The sequence below is a fragment of the Rhinoraja longicauda genome, chromosome 28 (assembly GCF_053455715.1).
Source record: "Rhinoraja longicauda isolate Sanriku21f chromosome 28, sRhiLon1.1, whole genome shotgun sequence".
NCBI lineage: Eukaryota > Metazoa > Chordata > Chondrichthyes > Rajiformes > Arhynchobatidae > Rhinoraja > Rhinoraja longicauda.
This window is the reverse complement of record NC_135980.1, coordinates 28,713,525-28,732,741: the sequence shown is the minus strand read 5'-3', so window position 1 is coordinate 28,732,741 and position 19,217 is coordinate 28,713,525. Positions and strand designations below refer to the sequence as shown.

Sequence of the window (19,217 nt, the reverse complement as noted above, 5' to 3'; positions counted from 1 at the left end):
CTCCACTATCTTTAAGATAGATATCTCTGCTATATATCTATCTAACTTCCTCTTGAAAGGATCCAAAGAATTCCACAGATTCACAACTCTTTGAGTGAAAAAGTATTTCCTCATCTCCGTTCTAAATGGCCTACGCCTTATTTTTAAACTGTGGCCCCTGGTTCTGGGTTCCCCCAACATCGGAAACATGTTTCCTGCCTCTAGCGTGTCCAATCCCTTAATAATCTCATATGTTTCAATAAGATCCCCTCTCATCCTTCTAAATTCCAGTGTATGCAAGCGCAGTCGCTCCATTCTTTCAACATACGACAGGCCCGTCATCCCGGGAATTAACCTCGTGAACCTACGCTGCACTCCCTCAATAGCAAGAATGTCCTTCCTCAAATTTGGAGACCAAAACTGCACACAGTACTCCAGGTGTGTGCGAACCAGTCAGCAGAAAGACAACACACCTGCTATAAATTCCTGCGTGTCTAAATTAAGAAAGTTGTTAAACAGCCTATGCAAGCAATAACCTGATGTACACACACAGAATCATTCCGTATAGACAAAATGCTTCATCACAATCCCTGTGTTTGGTGGCTGTGCAGTTGCATACAGTATGGTTTGGGAACAGCTCCAAGACCGGAAGAGTTATGGATGTAGCCAAGACCATCACACTAAGCAACCTCCTTTCCATTGACTCCATCTACACCTCACGCTGCCTCGGCAAGGCCAGCAGCATAATCGAGGACCAGTCTCACCCTGGACACTCTTCTCCCCTCTCCCATCTGGCAAGAGGTATTGAAGTGTGAAAACGCACACCTCCAGATTCAGGAGATAGGCCCAAAAAGGTGGAGTAACTCAGCGGGCCAGACAGCATCTCTGGAGAAAAGGAAGACAGTATGTGACGTTTCAGGTCGAGACTCTTCTTCAGGGACAGTTTCTACTACCTTCTAATTCTAATTAGTTTCTAATTCTGTCCCGTATTAGCCGGGACATCCCGTATTTTGGGCTAAATTGGTTTGTCCCGTACGGGACCGTCCTTGACCCATATTAGGCCCGGGGGCACTGTAGGCCCGGACGCTGTAGGCCCGGACAGTGTAGGCTAACGGAGCGTGTTCGGGGAGCGGGGCCGAGTGTGTTCACCGCACGGAGGTTGCATAGCAACCCACCTCCTGGCCTGGGCGGCCGCCATTAGTGGAGCAGGAGCACGTGGCCAATGGCTGGGTGAAGTCACGTGGGACGCGGGCGGTGACGTCACCTTTTGTCCCTTATTTGGGAGTTAGAAAGTTGGCAACCCTAGTTTCTACCCAGCTGTTATCAGGCAACTTCAAGAGCGCTCTCGCGATTATGTCCGGATTAGAGGAGGCTCCAGACAATCGGTTGCCAGAAAATCGGTGGTGGACCCGTACGTGTTGTTTGAAGGTGTTATTTTCACGATGAGATAATGTCTGGAAGGAATGCAACGGACACTCTGAGAGTTGTACTTGGTTCATGCCACACAGGGAGAGGTACCTTCCCATTCTGGTGCAAGTTTAAGTCCAATTAAAGAGAGTTCTCCAATGAGTTGGGTGGGAGGTCAGGACCACCATCTAGCTGGTGAGAAGCCCCCCCCCTCCTCTGAAAATGTGGCAGCCGATCTCAACATCATTGGGGGCTTCTGCACTGATCGAAGGGTCGAATTTGCCTCCCGCGGCCGGAGCCGGCAGATCCATTCCCATAGCCGACTTCGGCCAACAACTGCGGGCCGGCCTGTATCTCGGCCCCCCCCCGGCGCCCCAGTGGACCGCTCCGGTACCGTTGGTCTCCTCACGAAGGCCGTGACTTCTGGTTGGCCCGGCAAAACGGATAATCCAGAAAGGCTCTGGAACCAAAGGTGCCAGAAAGTCAGCGGTGGGCCCACAAGGAAAATCAGCAGTGGGCCTACATGGAAAATCAGCGGTGGGCCTACATGGAAAATCAGCAGTGGGCCTACATGGAAAATCAGCAGTGGGCCTACAAGGAAAATCAGCGGTGGGCCTACATGGAAAATCAGCAGTGGGCCTACAAGGAAATATACACTGACATTTTGCGGGCGGCACGTGGCGCAGCGGTAGAGTTGCTGCCTCACAGCGCCAGAGACCCGGGTTGGATCCTAACTGCGGGTGCTGTCTGTGCGGAGTTTGCACGCTCTCCCCGTGACCTGTGTGGGTTTTCTCCCACACTCCAAAGCCGTGCAGGTTTGTAAGGCTAATTGGCTTGGTATAATCGTAAATTGTCCCTAGTGTGTGTAGGATAGCGTTAGTGTGCAGGGAACGCTAGTCGGCATAGACACACGGTGGGCCGAAGGGCCTGTTTCTGCACTATCTCTAAACTAAACTAAAACAAAAGGCCTCGTTCTTAAGAGAGGTGAACAACACAACAAAGGCTTGCTCTGCATTTCAACTTTCTTCGGCAAAATCACAAGGACAGCTCTGTGGAGCCATAGCTGATTAGTTGTCGAAAGACTGAGCTATGCGTTTCCCAGGTAGCACACGGCACAGTGTTCCTGCCAACAGCTGGGGCAGTAACTACCATACCTTGCAATTAAACCTCACTTTTAGTCAAATTTTGTTTCTCTTACAATTTGATCCGGAAAAACCATCAAGGCATGATGCAACACTGCGAATATACTGTACCTAAATCTATATAATCCTAAATATATCCTGCAACATTTCGATCCAACATTAGGCGGCCACAGCCTAACCATATTTCTCCCCATCCTGAGATAGACACAAAATGCTGGAGTAACTCAGCGGGACAGGCAGCATCTCCGGAGAGAAGGAATGGGTGACGTTTCATAGAAACATAAAAAATAGGTGCAGGAGTAGGCCATTCAGCCCTTCGAGCCAGCACCGCCATTCAATGTGATCATGGCTGATCATCCAAAATCAGTGCCCAGTTCCTGCCTTTTCCCCATACCCCTTGATTCCTAAGAGCTAAATCTAACTCTCTCTTGAAAACATCCAGTCAATTGGCCACCACTGCCTTTAGTGGCAGAGATTCTACAGATTCACAACTCTGGGTGAAATAGTTTTTCCTCATCTCCATCCTAAATGGCCTACCCCTTATTCTTAAACTCTGACCCCTGGTTCAGGACTCCGTCAACATGGGGAACATTTTTCCTGCCAAATCCCTTAAGAATTTTATATGTTCGGGTCAAGACCCTTCTCCCCATCCTTCCTGTTCTCGACATCCTAAAGCCAACCATAGGCGGTTGACTTGATTATATCCACATACACTGGGCCAACGTCAAGTAAGTCAGATTCTGTGCCCAGGTGCAGGTACAATTCAGCTTCATAGCACAGTACAGTACAAGAACAGGCCCTTTGGCCCACAACGTCCATGCCGAACCATAAATACCAGAAAAAATACTTGTTTGGAAATTTGGGTTATGAGTAGGGTTGCCAACTTCCTCACTCCCAAATACGGGACAAGGTGGCGTCACCGCCCCGCGCCCCACGTGACCTCACCCGCCATTGGTGGAGCGGGAGCACGTGGCCGCTGGCTGGGTGAGGTCGTGTGGGGCGCGGGGAGGTGAAGTTTAACCTTTGTCCCTTATTTGGGAGTGAGGAAGTTGGCAACCCTACTAATACGGGACAAGGGCGGTCCCGCACGGAACAAACTAACTTAGCCCAAAATACGGGATGTCCCGGCCAGTACGGGACAGTTGGCAACCCTTGTTTTGAGTGAGACTGTTACATAGAACATAAAACATACAACAGGACAGCACAGTAACAGGTACGTCAGCCCACAATATCTGTGCCGAACATGGAACCAAAATCATGTCTTACCTACCTGTGTATAATCCATATCCCTCCATTCCGTGCATATCCAATTCCCTATACAAAAGCCTGCTAAATGCCACTATTGTATCTGGTTCAGCCACCAAATCTGGCAGCACGTTCCAGCCACTCACCACCCTCTGGGTAGAAAAGGTTCCCCCACACATCCCCTTTAAACAAGTTCACAAGTTTTGGAGTAGAATTTGGCCACTCAGCCCATCGAGTCTATTCTGCCATTCAATCACAGCTGATCGCTGCCTCCTAATCCCATTTTCCTGCCCTCTCCCCATAACCCTTGACACCCGCTCTAATCAAGAATTTTGTCTAACTCTGCCTTAAAAATATCCACTGACTCGGCCTCCACAGCCCTCGATGGCAATAAATTCCACAGATTAGCTACCCTCTGACTAAGCTCCTCCTCACCTCCTTTCTAAAAGAGCGCCCTTTAATTCTTGCGGAAACATTCAGAATTAAACATTCCCGCTCTCACCTTAAAGCCATACTCTCGAGTATTTGATTTTTTAAATCCTGGGGAAAAGGTTCTGACTGTCTACCCTGTCTAAGCCTCTCATAATTTTATATACTTAGCTTTGATTAATCAAAACCTTCAGCTCCACAGTAGCGCAAGATGTCAGTGTAATTCTCAATCACGCTGATCCAGAGTAATGAAAGATAGATGTTAAACATTCTTTACCCCATAATTTCCTAACATTTACTGTCTCTATGACTCTATGACTCTATTTCAAATGATCTAAATCATTGTAAAATCTGCACCAATGAAACATGAAACTAACTCACCTTCATGGAAAAAGATGAATTAAGGCAATTTATTAAATTCATAAATTCAATTCCCATAAATAAAAGTCTTTCATGCAGGAAAGCTCTTTTAGAAAGTATGCACGACTAATTAGTGCCAAACTGAAGATAGACGCAAAATGCTGGAGTAACTCAGCGGGACAGGCAGCATCTCTGGAGAAAAGAAATAGGTGACGTTTCGGGTTGAAACCCTTCTTCAGACTGAGAGTCAGGGGAAAGGGAAACGAGAGATTATAGAGTCAGGGAATTTTGACTGAGTCTCAGGGCATTTTGTTTGAATGACTGCTGGCAGATCAAGCGCAGAGGTACATCGTAACTTTGAAAGTGCCCTTTATGGGCGACTATTTGCATACCTTGGGTATGCACGCAAAGAATTTCACTGACTTGTCACATGTGACAAAAAGTATACAATTCAATTCAATTCTGTGACGTCTCCAGTCCTTTCCCCACCACCCTCCACACGTCTTGCAGTGGGTGTTCAGCTTCTCGCAGTGGGTTGGGGAAAAATTGGCGTTTTGGGGCAACGGCCGTTCAAGGTTGACGACCTGGAGCTCTGCCTCTGGTTCTCTCTCCACAGATGCTGCCGGACCTGCCGAATATTTCCAGCATCTTCACTTTGTGTTACAGGTTATCAGCACCTAAATGCAAGCTCTTTCAGACTGACCCCAGCTGTATGAACTCACTGGGGTTGACAGCTTACCTGTACGTTGTATGTGGAATAGAAAACTCTGACACAGGGAATTCCAAAACCTCCAAGGTCAGATCTGTGTTCTCATTGTTGCTCGGCCTTACTTCCAAAAACTCAGGGTTGAAACAAAAGGTCGAAGCTTCAGTAACTTGGGACACTTCGAATCGAAAAACTCCTGCAAATTAAAAGAGAGATTCTTTCTGAATGCAACTCCAACCAACATCCCGGCCATCCCATTAGGACAAGCACCTCCACCCCATCTGCCCCATCAACGCCAACACCCAGCATGCCAGACCCACCAGTACCCAACCCTACCACCACCCAAGTCCCACCAGTACTCATAGAGTCATAGAGTCATACAGCGGGGAAACTGGTCCTTCGGCCCAACTTATCCACATCGACCAACATGTCCCATCTACACTAGTCCCAATTGCCTGCCTTTACCCCATATCCCTCCAAACCTGTCCTATCAATGTACCTGTCTACTCGTTTCCTAAATTTCGCAATAGTCCCTGCCTCAACTATCTCCTCCAACAGTTTATTCCATACACCCACCACCCCTTGCATGATAACGTTAATAATAATAATAATAATAATAATATTAATAATAATAATCCTTATAATAGACTAATAATAGTCCCACAATGGGGAAATTTGCAGGGTTACAGCAGGAAAGTGGAGAGCAAAAATAAATAAGCATTCATTACCCCTCAGATTCCAAGAAAATCTTTCCCCATTCATCAGAAAACTCTCCGGTTCCAGATTTCCCCACTCTGGGCAAGAGACTTGTGCTTCCACCCGATCTTTTCCTCTCAAGATCAGCCCCATTAAATTGGGGACCCGCCAGCACCTAATGACCCAGTCCCAATCCTATCAACATCCTAACCCCCACGCCAATCTCCACCAAAATCCCAGCCCCAGCAGAACCTTGGAGTGCAGGAGGGTGAGGGGTGATCTTATAGAGGTGTACAAGATCACAAAAGGAATAGATCGTGTAAATGCACATAGTCTTTTGTTCAGAGTAGGAGAATCGAGAACCAGAGGACATAAGTTTAAGGTGAGAGGGGTGGGGGGGGGAGGGGGAGTCCAGTCTGAAGAAGAGTCTCAACCCTAAACGTCACCCATTCCTTCCCTCCAGAGATGCTGCCTGTCCTGCTGAGTTACTCCAGCTTTCTGTGTCTATCTTCGGTTTCAACTAGCATCTGCAGTTCCTTCCTACACAACTGGAATACACTGCAGGGTGGAGAATCGCAGTGAACAAGGGAGAGTACAGCAGGGTGTGGTATTCTCAGATATCAGTTTTGCATTGAATTGATTGATTGTTTGATACTTTATAATCACAGTGAATTTCTTTGTTTTGCACACCACACACAAAGTATGCAAAGAGGCACCACATACAGGGCTCCAACACAGTTACAGTGTTCATCACTGTCCCCAGTGTCGTCCCTCCCACACCTCGTCCACTTTTGTTCTCTTGGCGCCACCCTCCCCCCCCCCCCCCCCCCCCCCCCCCCCCCCCCCCCCCCACCACCATTTCTGCTCTTAGGAAGGAGATGAGGAGGAATTTCTTTAGTCAGAGGGTGGTGAATCTGTGGAATCTGTGAAAAGTCAATGGATTTTTTTACGGCAGAGAAAGAAAGATTCTTGATTAGTACGGGTGTCAGGGGTTGTGGGGAGAGTGGGGTTAAGAAGGAGAGATCCATCAGCCACGATCGGATGGCGGAGTGGACTCGATGATCCGAATGGCCTAATTCTGCTCCAATCACTTATGACCTAGGTTCCACTTTTGTCTCAGCGGCATGTCCTCCTTCGACCTCTGGCACCCACGGCATGTTGTGGTGACCCAGGGATCAAGGACAGAAACCGCACCATGCGAGATCTCCAGGAACTCCGGAAGGTGCTGGCATCTCCAACGATCGCGAGGGACACGCTGAGGGCAGTAAACCTCGGAGGCACCAGAAATGCGTGTCAGAGGTCATGGGGAGAAGACAGGACAATGGGGTCTGGAGGGAGAGATAGATCAGCCATGATCGAATGGCGGAGTAGACTTGATGGGCTGAATGGCCTAATTCTAATCCTATTCGTCATGACATTATGAAACAACTTTAGTTTAGTTTAGAGATACAGCGCGGAAACAGGTCCATCGGCCCACCGGGTCCGCGCCGACCAGCGATCCCCGCACATTAACACCATCCTACACACACTAGGGACAATTTTTACATTTACCCAAGCCAATTAACCTACATACCTGTACGTCTTTGATACCTGTACGTCTTTGGAGTGTGGGAGGAAACCGAAGATCTCGGATAAAACCGAGGAGCAGGTTACGGGGAGAACGTACAAACTCCGTACAGACAGCACCCGTAGTCGGGATTGAACCCGGGTCTCCGGCGCTGCATTCGCTGTAAGGCGGCAGCTCTACCGCTGCGCCACCGTGCCGCCCCTAACTGTTGTAACGTTTACCTGGAATCCTCCGTTGTCGCCTCAGCAGAGTCGATGTTTTTTTCTCGTCCGCGATGAGCTTCATCAGGTCTTCATCACTTAGTTTATCTTCCTCCTGAATAATGAAAAACCGTCTGTTATCCAAGCAATCTAGCTCTGAAATTCTGACAATGAATGCCACTGAAGGGGCTGCCAACCAGGCTACTGGAACCGACAACCCATTAAACACAGCCGCAGAGCCACAGAAGGCAAGTCAGTGGATAATTTTAAGGCAGAGATAGATAGATTCTTGATTAGTTCGGGTGTCAAGGGTTATGGGGAGAAGGCAGGAGAATGGGGTTAGGAGGGAGAGATAGATCACCCATGATTGAATGGCGGAGTAGACGATGGGCCGAATGGCCTAATTCTGCTCCTATCAATTATGAACTTAAATACACTAAGGCACTGCTGTAATTGTAGACTTTTCCTGTTTAATCTATGCCAGTGGGGCAGAGAACACAATATGGTGTCAATGATGAGGAATTTAACCGCTACGCGTATGTGCATGATTTAATACTGTTTGTGTAAGAAGGAAGTGGAGAAGTCTGAAGAAGGGTCTCGACCCGAAACGTCACCCATTCCTTCTCTCCCGAGATGCTGCCTGACCTGCTGAGTTACTCCAGCTTTTTGTGAATAAATCGATTTGTACCAGCATCTACAGTTATTTTCTTATACTAAGGAAGTGGAGATGCTGGTTTACACCGAAGATAGGCAGAAAATGCTGGAGTAACTTATCGGGACAGGCAGCATCTTTGGAGAGAAGGAATGGGTGACATTTCGGGTCGAGACCCTTCCTCGGACTGTGCGTCTGGGGAGAGGGAGACACAGGGGTATGGAAGTGCAAGAGACTGCACTGAACATCACAAAAAAAAAATCTGAACTTTCTGGGGCCATCAGTTGATTGTTCAACGTCAAGAACTCGGATAGCCACAAAGTGTTGGGAGTAACGCAGAGGGTCAGGCAGCATCTCTGGAGAAAATGGATAGGTGACGTTTCGGGTCAGGGGTCTTCTTCAGACTGATTGTAGGGTGGCGGGGCATGGAGGGGGCCGGGGAACGAAAGCTGGAAAAGAGGAGAAAGCTTGGCAGGTGAACAAAGGCAAAGGGAGTTTTTGACAAGGAGATGGATGGACAGGATTTTGTCCTTTTTGGTAAACCAGCATCTGCGGTTCATTGTTTCTACATCTATAAATCATTTGGCATTTTGGTTTCTAGTTAGTTAGTCAAGTATATTGTCCCGTGTATAGAGGTGGCACATGGCATCCCTGTGTGATATCTCAGCTGCACGGAGGCAGAGAGGAAAGCTCTTCAGCGGGTAGTCCATAGAGCTCAGAAGACCATCGGAACACAGCTACCAGCCTTGGAGGGCATCTACAACACACGATGCCTTTAAAACCGAGGTGAGAAAAAAAGTTTTCACCCAGAGAGTTGTCATTTTGTGGAATTCTCTGCCACAGAAGGCAGTGGAGGCTAATTCACTGGATGAATTTAAAAGAGAGTTAGATAGAGCTCTAGGAGCTAGAGGAATCAAGGGATATGGGGAGAAGGCAGGCACGGGTTACTGATTGTGGATGATCAGCCATGATAGCAATGAATGGTGGTGCTGGCTCAAAGGGCCAAATGGCCTCCTCCTGCACCTATTTTCTATGTTTCTATTAAGAAATGTGCCAATTTCCATCGCCCAGGCACCTAAAGCATGGGGCCAAGAAAGTGAACATTCTGCAAAAGGAGGATACATTTAGATTAGAGATACAGAGCGGAAAGTGGCCCATCGATCCACCGAGTCCGCCCCAGCCTGCGATCCCCGCACTTTAACACTAGGGACAATTTACTTTTATACCGAGCCAATTAACCTACACACCTGTACGTCTTTGGAGTGTGGGAGGAAACCAAAGATCTTGGAGTAAACCCACGCTGGTCACGGGGAGAACGTACAAACTCCGTACAGACAGCGCCCATAGTCAGGTAGACACAAAGTGTTGGAGTAACTCAGTGGGTCAGGCAGCATCTTGGAAGAAGGAATGGGTGACGTTTCGGGTCGAGACCCTTCTTCAGACTGATGTCAGGGGAGGGGCGGGACAAAGATAGGATGTAGTAGGAGACAGGAAAACTAGTGGGAGAACTGGGAAGGGGGAGGGGAAAGAGTGGGCCACTGGGCGGCCGCCATTGGTGGAGCGGGAGCACGTGGCCGCTGGCTGGGTGAGGTCGCGTGGGGCGCGGGGCGGTGACGTCACCCTTTGTCCCTTATTTGGGAGTGAAGAAGTTGTCAACCCTACTAATACGGGACAAGGGCGGTCCCAAGGGTTGCCAACTTCCTCACTCCCAAATACGGGACAAGGTGAAGTCACCGCCCCCGCGCCCCACGTGACCTCACCCAGCCAGCGGCCACGTGCTCCCGCTCCACCACTGGCTGCCGCCATTGGTGGAGCGGGAGCACGTGGCCGCTGGCTGGGTGAGGTCACGTGGGGCGCAGAGCAGTGACGTCACCCTTTGTCCCTTATTTGGGAGTGAGGAAGTTGGCAACCCTACTAATACGGGACAAGGGCGGTCACGTACGGGTCAAACTAATTTAGCCCAAAATACGGGATGTCCCGGCTAATACGGGACCGTTGGCATCCCTATCGCCACGTAAAGGGCGCCGACAAAGTTACAACGTGTTCATTACCGTCCTCGATGGGGTCTCCCTTTGTTCTCGACGGCCCTCCCATACCAGGTCCCCCTTCGTTCTCGGCGCCCCTTCATCCCACCCACACCGGGCCCCTCTTCGTTCTCGGCGCCCCCTATCCCACGTCGTGTCCCTCTCTTTGTTCTCTCGGCGGCTCCCCCCCACGCTGGTACCACCTGCAAAAGTCCTATTTGCTCCCTGCTCTGGAGCGTATCATTGATCGCACTGTGTGTTCACTGTACCTGTTTATTGAACATCTGGAGGTTATATTGAGCAGGTCGGAAGAAGTGGACGTTGTATTTGCTGTCCAGGGAATGTGAACGCATCTCAGACCCACCGCCTGCAGAGAGATACAAAGGAATATTTACAGCAACTGAACACCACCACGTTTGGAGGGCCTGGCGTGAGGGGGCCGCGGGGAACAAAGAGGGACCCTTGGGGACGGTGATGAACACCTTGTAACTTTTTTGGCACCCTATACGTAGCGACTCTTTGCGTACATAGTGTATGCAAAATAAAGAATCTCATTGTTTAGTTTAGTTTAAAGATACAGTGTGGAAACAGGCCCGACAGCCCACCGAGTCCCCACCAACTCGTGATCCCTGCACAATAACCTACACGCACCCGGGACAATTTTATATTTACACCAAGCCAATTAACCTACAAACCTGTAAGTCTTTGGAGTGTGGGAGGAAACCGAAGATCTTGGTTTGATTGTAATCATGTATTGTCTTTCTGCTGACTGGTTAGCATGCAACAAAAAGCTTTATCTAACTCATGCCTTTTGCCTTTGTAATTTGCGTTATTCAGATTTAATAGACAATAGACAATAGGTGCAGGAGGAGGCCATTCGGCCCTTCGAGCCAGCATCGCCATTCAATGTGATCATGGCTGATCATTCTCAATCAGTACCCCGTTCCTGCCTTCTCCCCATACCCCCTGACTCCGCTATCCTTAAGAGCTCTATCCAGTTCTCTCTTGAATGCATTCAGAGAATTGGCCTCCACAGCCTTCTGAGGCAGAGAATTCCACAGATTCACAACTCTCTGACTGAAAAAGTTTTTCCTCATCTCAGTTCTAAATGGCCTACCCCTTATTCTTAAACTGTGGCCCCTTGTTCTGGACTCCCCCAACATTGGGAACATATTTCCTGCCTCTAACGTGTCCAACCCCTTAATAATCTTATACGTTTCGATAAGATCTCCTCTCATCCTTCTAAATTCCAGTGTATACAAGCCTAGTCGCTCCAGTCTTTCAACATATGACAGTCTCGCCATTCCGGGAATTAACCTAGTAAACTTACGCTGCACGCCCTCAATAGCAAGAATATCCATCCTCAAATTTGGAGACCAAAACTGCACACAGTACTCCAGGTGCAATCTCACTAGGGCCCTGTACAACTGCAGAAGGGCCTCTTTGCTCCTATACTCAACTCCTCTTGTTATGAAGGCCAACATTCCATTGGCTTTCTTCACTGCCTGCTGTACCTGCATGCTTCCTTTCAGTGACTGATGCACTAGGACACCCAGATCTCGTTGTACGTCCCCTGTTCCTAACTTGACACCATTCAGATAATACTCTGCCTTCCTATTATAACCTCACACTTATCCACATTAAACTGCATCTGCCATGCATCCGCCCACTCACACAACCTGTCCAAGTCACCCTGCAACCTCATAGCATCTTCCTCACAGTTCACACTACCACCCAGCTTTGTGAACCCACCCACAGTTCACACTACCATCCAACTCGGTACACTTGACAATAAACTGAACTGAATCGAACTATCTTCCATTCCATGGGATCCATTCTTGAATCAATTGAATTTTGTCAATGTGTGCACCCACTATCTCCTTAGTTTAGTTTAGAGATACAGCGCAGAAACAGGCCCGCCGGTCCACCAAGTCCGCGCCGACCAGCGATCCCCGCATATTAACGCTAACCTACACACTAGGGACAATTTACTTTTTTTTTAATGCCAAGCCAATTAACCTACAAACCTGTACGTTTTGGGAGCATAGGAGGAAACCCGAAGATCTCGAAGAAAACCCATGCAAGTCACGGGGAGACCATACAAACTCCACACAGACAGCACCCGCAGTCAGGATCGAACCTGCATTCAGTAACTATCGCAGTGCCACCCAGGCCCTCAGCTTCTGAGGATTTGTCAGCTTCTCGATCCATTCATTTCACCGATACGTTACTAAAATGAATGACAGTTTCTTTCAAATCCTCATTGGCTCCAAACCACAGGTGAACAATGGAGTCTGAAGAAGGGTCACGACCCAAAAAGTCACCCATTCCTTCTCTCCAGAGAACCTGCCTGTCCTGCTGAGTTACTCCAGCTTTTTGTGTATATCTTGAACAAGGAGACTATTCCCCTCGGGGTAGATTACCTCCACTGTTGGCGTCTCTGTCCAGGGAATTGTGGGATCCGCTGGCGGACGCGAGGCTCGTGAGGTCTACAGCAGCCCAGGCAAAAGGCATCCGAAAGGACTTCAAGCGTTGGCAGAAGGACACAGCCTGGAAGCGAAGCTTTGCAATTTTCTCTTTGCTCTGGAAGGTATTTTAGACATGTTAGGGTCAGGTAGGGGTTGCCAACTATCTCACTCCAAAATAAGGGACAAGGTGACGTCACCGCCTCGCACCCCACGTGACCTCACCCAGCCAGCAGCCACGTGCTCCTGCTCCACCAATAGCGGCCGCCCGGACGGGAGGCGGGTTGCTACGCAACCTCCGTTAGGCGGCGCCCGGACCTCCAGGCCCACAGTGTCCGGAGCTACACTGTCCGGGCCTACAGCGTCCGGGCCTACAGCGTCTCGGCCCATAGCACCCCCCCGAGCCTACAGCGCTTCCCGGGCCTACAGTGTCTGGAGCTACACTGTCCGGGCCTACACTGTCCGGGCCTACAGCGTCCCGGCCCACAGCACCCCCCCGGGCCTACAGTGCTCCCCGGACCTACAGCGCTCCCCGGGCCTAATACGGGACAAGGGCAGCCCAGTACGGGACAAACCAATTTAGCCCAAAATACGGGATGTCCGAGGCTAATACGGGAAAGTTGGCGACCCTAGGGTCAGGGGTTTGGTTCAAGACCATGAGGAACTTGTACAGCGATAGGAAAGACTGCAGGAAATAGACTAATGACGTCACGTTGAGCAGCCAGAGAAGCTGACAACAATAACAAACCAGTGGTAGCAAAGTTGCTTCTTGTTCATAAACCTTTTAGACTTTAGACTTTAGACTTTAGAGACATAACGTGAAACAGGCCCTTTGGCCCACAGACCAGCGATCACCCCGTACATTAGGACTATCCTACACACGAGGGCCATTTTACAATTTTTTACCAAAGCCAAATAACCTGCAAACCTGTACATCTTTGGAGTGTGGGAGGAAACTGGAGCTCCCAGAAAAAACCCATGCAGGTCACGGGGAGAACGTACAAACTCCATACAGACAGCACCCGTAGTCAGGATCGAACCCGGGTATCTGGCGCTGTAAGGCAGCAACTCTACTGCTGCACCACCATGTCAACCCTGTTTCGCCCCACGTATACGTTGAGCTCAATGTATGATGAGCGTGTGACGGCACTGGGCCTGCACTCGCTGGAGTTTAGAAAGATGATGGAGGGTCTCATTGAAACATACAGAATAGTGCAAGGCCTGGATAGAGTGGATGTGGAGAGGATGTTTCCACTGGTGGGAGAGTCTAGGACCAAAGGGCACAGCCTTTAGAAAGGAGATGAGGAGGAATTTCTTTAGTCAGAGAGTGGTGAATCTGTGGAATTCATTGCCACGGATGGCTGTGGAGGCCAAGTCAGTGGGTATTTTTAAAGCGGCGATTGATAGATACTGGATTGACGGGTGTCAGGGGTTATGGGGAGAAGGCAGGAGAATGGGGTTGAGAGGGAAAGATAGATCAGCTATGATTGAATGATGGGGTAGACTTGATGGGCCGAATGGTCTAATTCTACTCTAGTTGGGAGGGCCAGTCCCTTATCACAGATATACCTCCAGTGCTTTGGAACGTCCAGCACAGAGTCATAGAGTGATACAGTGTAGAAACAGGCCCTTCAGCCCAACGTGCCCACTCCGACCAACATGTCCCAGCTACACTAGTCCAACCTGCCTGCGTTTGGTCCGTATCGCTCCAAACCTGCCCTATCCATGTACCTGTCTAACTGTTTCTTAAACGTTGGAATAGTCCCAGCCTCAACTACCTCCTCTGGCAGCTTGTTCCATACACCCACCACCCTTTGTGTGAAAATGTTACACCACAGATTCCAATTAAATCTTTTCCCCTTCACCTTAAACCTATGGTCCTTGATTCCCCCACTCTGGGCAAGAGACTCAGTGCATCTATCCGATCTATTCCTCTCATGATTTTACGCTTGATCTCACTGGCATGGGAGAAGAGGAAGGGTGTTGTCTGGGGGTTCCTGTCACGTACCTTGGCAGTTTCACAATCTTTAATGGTCATGTACGGTTCGGCACACTCGGCAATGCTGCCCTGCTGAAGGACCTTCTCCACCTGCCGGAAACAGAGACACGTTACGGATGCGGGGAACAAACAAGAAAAGGAAAAACCAACGTCAACAAGCAGAACACACACTGCAGTTCTCAGCAGCATCAGGAGAAGGACTTCCCATAGACAACCTGAACCAAAGGCTCAGACTGTGGAAAGGTCTTGACCCGAAACATCACCCATTCCTTCTCTGCCACAGAAGGCCACGGAGGCCAATTCACTGGATGTTTTCAAGAGCGAGTTGGATATAGCTCTTAGGGCTAACGGAATCAAAGGATGTGGGGAAAAAAGAGGAACAGGGTACTGATCCAGGACGATCAGCCATGATCATATTGAATGGCGGTGCTGGCTAGAAGGGCCAAATGGCCTACTCCTGCACCTATTTTCTGTGATGCTGCCTGTGCCGAGTTACTTGGGTTCTAACTGGGATTGTCAACTTCCTCACTCCTATGGGCCATTGGTGGAACGGGATCACGTGGCCGCTGGTTGGGTGACGTCACCCTTTGTCCCTTCTTTGGGAGTGAGGAAGTGGGAAACCCTACTAATACGGGACAAGGGCGGTCCCGTACGGGACAAACTAATTTAGCCCAAAATATGGGATGTCCCGGGTAATACAGGACAGTTGGCAACCCTAACACACATACGCCTACACATACGCCTACACGAACACATACACTTACGTAAACAAATATATATACCTATACATATATAGGAGTGGGAGCATATTGCCACATCTAGTTGAGCCTCTGTCATACAACTCCAGTGATCCAGTTTCAATCCTGATCTCAAGTGCTAACCTGCTAACCTTAATGTAATTATCCCAGAATAAACAGTGGAATCAACATTTACATCAGAACATGATGACTATAGGTCATAGAGTGATACAGCGTGGAAACAGGCCCTTAAGCCCAACTTGCCCAACTTGCCCACATGTCCCATCTACACTAGTCCCACTTTCCTGCGTTTGGCCCATATCCCCCTAAACTAATCCTATCCGTGTACCTGTCTAATTGCTTCTTAAGCAATCTATGAAATGTTGCGATAGTCCCTGCCTCAACCATCTCCTCTGGCAGCTCTTTCCATACACCCATCACCCTTTGTGTGATTTTTTTTTACCCTTTCAGATGCCTAGAAAATCTTCACCCCCCCCCCCTCACAATAAACCTATGCCCTCTCATGGTGTGGTTGAGTGATTATCCAGAGATCTTGTAAAGGCTCTGATACAGACAGTACCTTGATGACCAGGTGGATTTCAGAAGAGGGGTGAGTGATGGAGAAGATGGCCTTCTTGAAATAACATGGGGCTTCATCATGAGTTTGGATGATTTCTCGAAATTCTTTAGAGTTGAGATCCAAGTAAAAGTTTTCTGAAATCTATGAAAAAAGATAGGATTAGTTATGTGAACAGAGGCCTTTTATCAGGTTATTTAATTGTTTGTTTCTTCAATAGTTTCATCAGAGTCTATGTTCCCTGTAATCCCACAGGCTGACCTTTCTAAAATAATTCCAACCACACCCCTCCAGATTCAGGGACAGTTTCTTCCCAGCTGTTATCAGGCAACCAACCTACCACGACCAGACAGCAGTGCTAAACTTCTATCTGCCTTTTTGGTGGCCCTCAGACTATCCTTGATTGGACTTTGCTGGCTTTACCTTGGCATTAAATGTCATTCTATCATCATGTATCTGTACACTGTAAATAGCTTGAATATAATCGTATTGTCTTTCTGCTGACTGGGATAGCACGCAACCTGCGTGGGTTTTCTCCGGTTTCCTCCCACACTCCAAAGACGTGCAGGTTTGTAGGTTAATTGGCTTCGGTAAAATTGTAAATTGTCCCTGGTGTTTAGGATAGTGTTAGTGTGGGGGGGATCGATGGTCGACACGGACTCAGTGGGCCGAAGGGCCTGTTACCGTGCTGTATCTCTAAACTAAAATGATAAAAGGTAATCAAGGTGAAAGGTTTCTCGCTCCACAGTTCCTTCCTGACCTGTGGAATACTTTAGGCATTCGCAGTTTTTGATTTTGGATTTACAACATCTTTAGTATTCTGCTTTTGAAGGTAGAACACAAGTTGGAGCGTTGTCTGGTTCTGGAATGTTCAACTGGTGATTGAACAGTTTTGGTATCAAAATGTGTTTTTGCTGATTTTGCATTGATTAATAACGCCACTCCCCTCTGTGTAACAACGCCTTCAAAGGGCGGCAGTAATGTGAGGGACCCAGAGGGCCTGTAGTTCAGTTATGACTACCTACTTCAGTTCAGTTTAGTTTATTGCCACGTAAAGTTAAGAACTTTAGTTTAAACAATTGCTTAGGCATGTGCAAGTTTATGCAAGTCGCCTCTTAGGCAAGTCTGGGAGTTCCTGTACATATGTGAAATACACTACACCTCAATAATTACACCTCAATAATACTGCTGGCAGAATTGAATGATAAAGTATCTGGTATGATCAATCACAAATAGTTCCACTTTAGTTTAGTTTAGAAATTCAGCGGGGAAACAGGCCCTTTGGCCCGAGTCCGCGAAGACTAGCGATCCCCGCACACTAACACTATCCTGCACACAGTACGGACAATTTACACTTTACACCAAGCCAATTAACCGACAAACCTGTACGTCTTTAATGTGTGGGAAGAAACCGAAGATCTCAGAAAAAAACCCATGCAGGTCACGGGTTAGAACGTACAAACTCCGTACAGACAAGCACCCGTAGTCGGGATCGAACCCGGGTCTCTGGCATTGCAAGTGCTGTAAGCACTTTTCCGCTGCACAACCGTGTCACTGCGTGTCGCTGTGATATGTCAAGTATCAATCAATCAAGTTCCTCTTTAGAACTTAGAACATAGAACAGTGCAACCGAAGATCTCGGAGAAAACCCACGCAGTCACGGGGAGAACGTACAAACTCCGTAGTTCCACTGTAAATGTGAAAATGTTTCCAGTTTGCCTCTCATTGAGCATATTTAGCATAAACAAAGTGTCACCATGGGGCAGGAATCCTGGTTCAAGTACCGAACCACAGAGCATGTGTGGGAACATCTAACCCTCTCCAATTCCCTGGGTTCACCTGGTGTCACTTGATAATCACCTTTCTCTTTTCCTTTAAATCGTACAAGGCTAAAGTCACAAAGAGTGGTTCCACTTTGATTTCAAATCTGCAAAGTAAGAAAGCATAATGTTATTGTGGATAAACCATCAATGGATATTTTTAAAGCAGGTTACGGGGAGAAGGTGGGAGAATGGGGTTAGGAGGGAGAGATAGATCAGCCATGATTGGATAGTGTGGACTTGATGGGCCAAATGGCCTAATTCTGCTCCTATCACTTTTGACCTTATGATCTATAGCTTATTCTTCCATGTCTATTTTAATTTAAATATATATTGTAGCGACCATAGAGAGTGGTCCAAGATGTCGAACCCTCAGATTGGCCAGCAAGGTCACGTGTGGGTGTGGCCGGGCCCTGGTGAGACCGCACCTGGAGTACTGTGTGCAGTTTTGGTCTCCAAATTTGAGGAAGGATATTCTTGCTATTGAGGGCATGCAGCGTAGGTTCACTAGGTTAATTCCCGGAATGGCGGGACTGTCGTATGTTGAAAGGCTGGAGCAATTAGGCTTGTATACACTGGAATTTAGAAGGATGAGGGGGGATCTTATTGAAACATATAAGATAATTAGGGGATTGGACACATTAGAGGCAGGAAACATGTTCCCAATGTTGGGGGAGTCCAGAACAAGAGGCCACAGTTTAAGAATAAGGGGTAGGCCATTTAGAACGGAGATGAGGAAGAACTTTTTCAGTCAGAGAGTGGTGAAGGTGTGGAATTCTCTGCATCAGAAGGCAGTGGGGGCCAGTTCGTTGGATGCTTTCAAGAGAGAGCTGGATAGAGCTCTTAAGGATAGCGGAGTGAGGGGGTATGGGGAGAAGGCAGGAACGGGATACTGATTGAGAGTGATCAGCCATGATCGCATTGAATGGCGGTGCTGGCTCGAAGGTCTGAATGGCCTACTCCTGCACCTATTGTCTATTGTCTATTGACCGTAAGGATTGGTCCAGGGAGTGAGATCGCTGATTGGACAGCGTCGTCACGTGTGGTTTTGGCACCCAAAGGAGTCAGTTGAGAGACTCCTTCGAAGAGAACAGTTAGTTTTAATGGTTGTCTGTAATCTCGTTATGTAAACTTTGTGATCGAATATTGCTGTCGCAATAAACTTCTTCAACAAAGAACGAGCCTCCAGACTCGCCATAATATTCTTGCCCC

At 48.3% G+C, this 19,217-nt stretch overlaps 1 protein-coding gene across 1 annotated transcript in view; it reads right to left on the bottom strand.

The window, feature by feature from the left end:
- Positions 1 to 19,217, bottom strand: part of LOC144607345 (dedicator of cytokinesis protein 7-like) — a 160,536-nt gene that overhangs the window by 119,203 nt on the left and 22,116 nt on the right. Inside the window, exons 8-14 of the mRNA XM_078424111.1 lie at positions 18,046 to 18,112; positions 16,189 to 16,329; positions 14,881 to 14,961; positions 12,831 to 12,990; positions 10,677 to 10,774; positions 7,753 to 7,846; positions 5,302 to 5,464 (exon numbers count right to left, since the gene is read on the bottom strand). Coding sequence (XP_078280237.1) covers positions 5,302 to 5,464; positions 7,753 to 7,846; positions 10,677 to 10,774; positions 12,831 to 12,990; positions 14,881 to 14,961; positions 16,189 to 16,329; positions 18,046 to 18,112 — 804 coding nt within the window. The remainder of the gene's footprint in view (positions 1 to 5,301; positions 5,465 to 7,752; positions 7,847 to 10,676; positions 10,775 to 12,830; positions 12,991 to 14,880; positions 14,962 to 16,188; positions 16,330 to 18,045; positions 18,113 to 19,217) is intronic.